Source organism: Echinops telfairi, unplaced genomic scaffold (assembly GCF_000313985.2).
Source record: "Echinops telfairi isolate 266 unplaced genomic scaffold, ASM31398v2 ScPeMD7_7468;HRSCAF=8506_0, whole genome shotgun sequence".
NCBI classification, from domain to species: Eukaryota; Metazoa; Chordata; class Mammalia; order Afrosoricida; family Tenrecidae; genus Echinops; species Echinops telfairi.
Window position 1 is genome coordinate 6416393 of NW_022111369.1, and position 2765 is coordinate 6419157.

The window sequence follows — 2765 nt, forward strand, 5'->3', positions numbered from 1 at the left end:
CTGCAGGGAAAGAGTTACAATTCCGGTCACTTAGGAGGAAGGGAACATAAGAAAGAGACCCCTATTTGTACCCATTCCACAGTAAGGTGACTGAACAAAGTGCAGAAATTATCAAACAATGATATCACATGCAAGTGAAATTCTGCTAAAGATAATTTAAGACCAGTTGTAGCAACTATCAGGAATTCAAGCCCAATTGCAAAGGACACAAAACAAGAAATACCATTGCTGTTACCTGATGGGTCTTGTCTAAAAGAGAGTATCAGAAAGGCATTTGCCTATGCTTTGACCATGCCAAGCCTTTCAACTGCATTTCATAACCAATTATGGATGATCTTGCGGAGAATGGGTATTCCAGAACACTTAAGCTGTACCTGGACCAAGAGGCAGGTGCGTGAAGGGATCATGGGGATACTACAAAGTTTAGCATCAGGAAAGGTGTGTGTCAGGGTTGCATGCTTTCACCATTCTCAGTCTGCTGAGCAAACAATCCCAAAAGCTGGGCTCTAAAGAGAAGAACACAAGATCAGGATCATTAATAGCCTGCGATACGTATACAGAGGGATGACATAACCTTGCTTACTGAAAGTGAAGAAGACTTGAAGCACTTATTGGGGAAGGTCAAGGACTACTGAAACTCCATGCCATCGTGTCAATTCCAACTCACAGTGACCCTTTAGGACAGGGTGGAACTTCCCCTTTGTGTTTGAGCCTTTACTCTTCACAGGAGTAGATAGCGCTTCGTTCTCCCACGAGTGGCTGGTGGGTTTGAACTGCTGATCTTGTGATTAGCAAGTCAGTGCATTACCCACTATGCCACTAGAGCTCCTTGTCAGTATAGATTACACCTCAACATAAAGATGATAAACTCTTGTGACTGGACCAAAAAGCAACATGATAACATTTTAATAGGCAGATGGCATACTGAATAAGGAAGATAAATTAATTGGCACCCTAGCAGTATGTTGGGGAACAATACTGAATATACCATGAGGTGCCAGAAAAGCAACCAATCTGTCTTGGAGAAGTACAACTAAAAAGCTTCTCAGAAACCAGGATGGCGAGACATCATCTCTCATCTACTTTGGCCATGTCAGGAGGGACCAGCTCTGGATCGGAACATCATAGGTGGTTAATTCCAGGGTGAGTGAAAAAGAGGAAGATCTTCAAAGAGTTGGGTTGACAGTGACTACAACAGTGGGCTCAAATAAAAGACTATGAGGATGGCACAGGGCCGTGAAGTGTTCTGTTCTGTTACACGTCCCTGTGAGTCAGAACAGGTTGGCAACAGCACTAAGAGAAAACAGCTATTACTGAAGATCTCTTAAAAATTTCCTTTCTTACAGAAGAACTGGGGTTAAATATTCAGATACAGTAAGTGCCTACATAGCTGTGCACCAAAATAACATTACTTCCGAATTGTGGAAGCTTTTCGTTGCTACTTCATAACTGTCATTTTGCTACTGTTATGAATCTGGTGACCCCTGTGAAAGGATCGTTTGACCCCAAAGGAGTCGCGACCCACAGGTTGAGAACCGCTGCACTAGGGGAACTGAGAAAGGCCAGGCTTCCTCCTCCTGTCAAGAGTTAAGAGTCCCAGAAACCGTCAGGCGTAGTTCCGCGCTGTCCTGTATGGTCGCCATGGTTGGGATCGACTCGTTGGCAATGAGTTTTTTAATGGAGAGCCAGAAGCCTCCGGGGTCCTTTTTCTTCCCTTCCTCTTCTTCAGGTTATTACTCCCACCGGGAAACTGTGAACGGCTCGTGGTACATTCAGGACCTGTGTGAGATGCTGGGGAAGTACGGCTCCTCCCTGGAGTTCACAGAGCTCCTCACGCTTGTCAACAGGAAGGTTTCTCAACGCCAAGTGGACTTTTGCAAAGACCCCAACTCCATTGGAAAGAAGCAGGTTCCCTGCTTTGCCTCTATGCTTACTAAAAAGCTGCATTTCCTCCCCAAGTCCGGATGATGGGAGCTCTGTCCTCGTAGGCCACTACACATGTTCTTCCCTTCTGTTTACATAGAGCCATTTCTAGAGTGAAGCTTGGAGACCAGCAGTTTTCAAGGTGCTAAAGGATTAATGTCTAGCACAGAACCTTTTTTACTTTAAGTAATTCCTATTGGGCATAAAGAAAGGGTTGGGTATGTGTGGGAAAAAAGTCCTCAGGGATTTAGTATATAAATTAAAATCCATAAACATTTGTAGCATTTGATCATTTTAATAACTGCAAGATTACCCACAATAGCTGGCTGAGTTTTACTTGAATTATAGGAAATTTTTATAAATCTTTATTTTTCACGTTTTTAAAGGTTTTAGACTCAAGAATTAGGTCCTTGTTTCCTCTTTATAAGAAATTGAGCATTCCATGTTTCATTAAATTGTTCTAATTCACATTCTTGTTCATGTGCATTATTTGTAGCAGACTTGATTACTTGGCCATATCAGTAAGCCGTGAAATATAGTTAATGCTTAGCTAATAAAATCTGTACACCTGCAAATTTGCTTCCACCAATACCTTCCATAGTAAGTATTACACACTTTCAAACGTCATCAGTCACACTCCCAGATCATAACATTAAAGGAATAATAGTTCTTACTATTGTAGCTTAATTCTTATTATAAACTGTGAGGACCATTGTTTTGTCTACAGCTTATCAGACACAGATGATGGTTAAATGTTTGAGCTTCGATACTTGAGTTCTTTCATAGTTTAAACCTGCGAGTTGCTAGTTCAAAAGTCATAGTTTACATTATTTTCATAGTTT

The 2765-nt window shown here is 41.7% G+C and overlaps 1 protein-coding gene across 5 annotated transcripts in view; it reads left to right on the forward strand.

Moving 5' to 3' along the window:
* The window catches only part of PLA2G12A (phospholipase A2 group XIIA), a 47017-nt gene extending 44626 nt beyond the window's left edge, over positions 1–2391 (forward strand). For all 5 annotated transcript variants that reach the window (XM_045284039.1, XM_045284038.1, XM_045284041.1 and 2 more), the window contains exon 8: positions 1730–2391. In XM_045284039.1, coding sequence (XP_045139974.1) covers positions 1730–1968 — 239 coding nt within the window. In that variant the 3' untranslated portion in view covers positions 1969–2391. The remainder of the gene's footprint in view (positions 1–1729) is intronic.
* Positions 2392–2765: the final 374 nt, after the last annotated feature.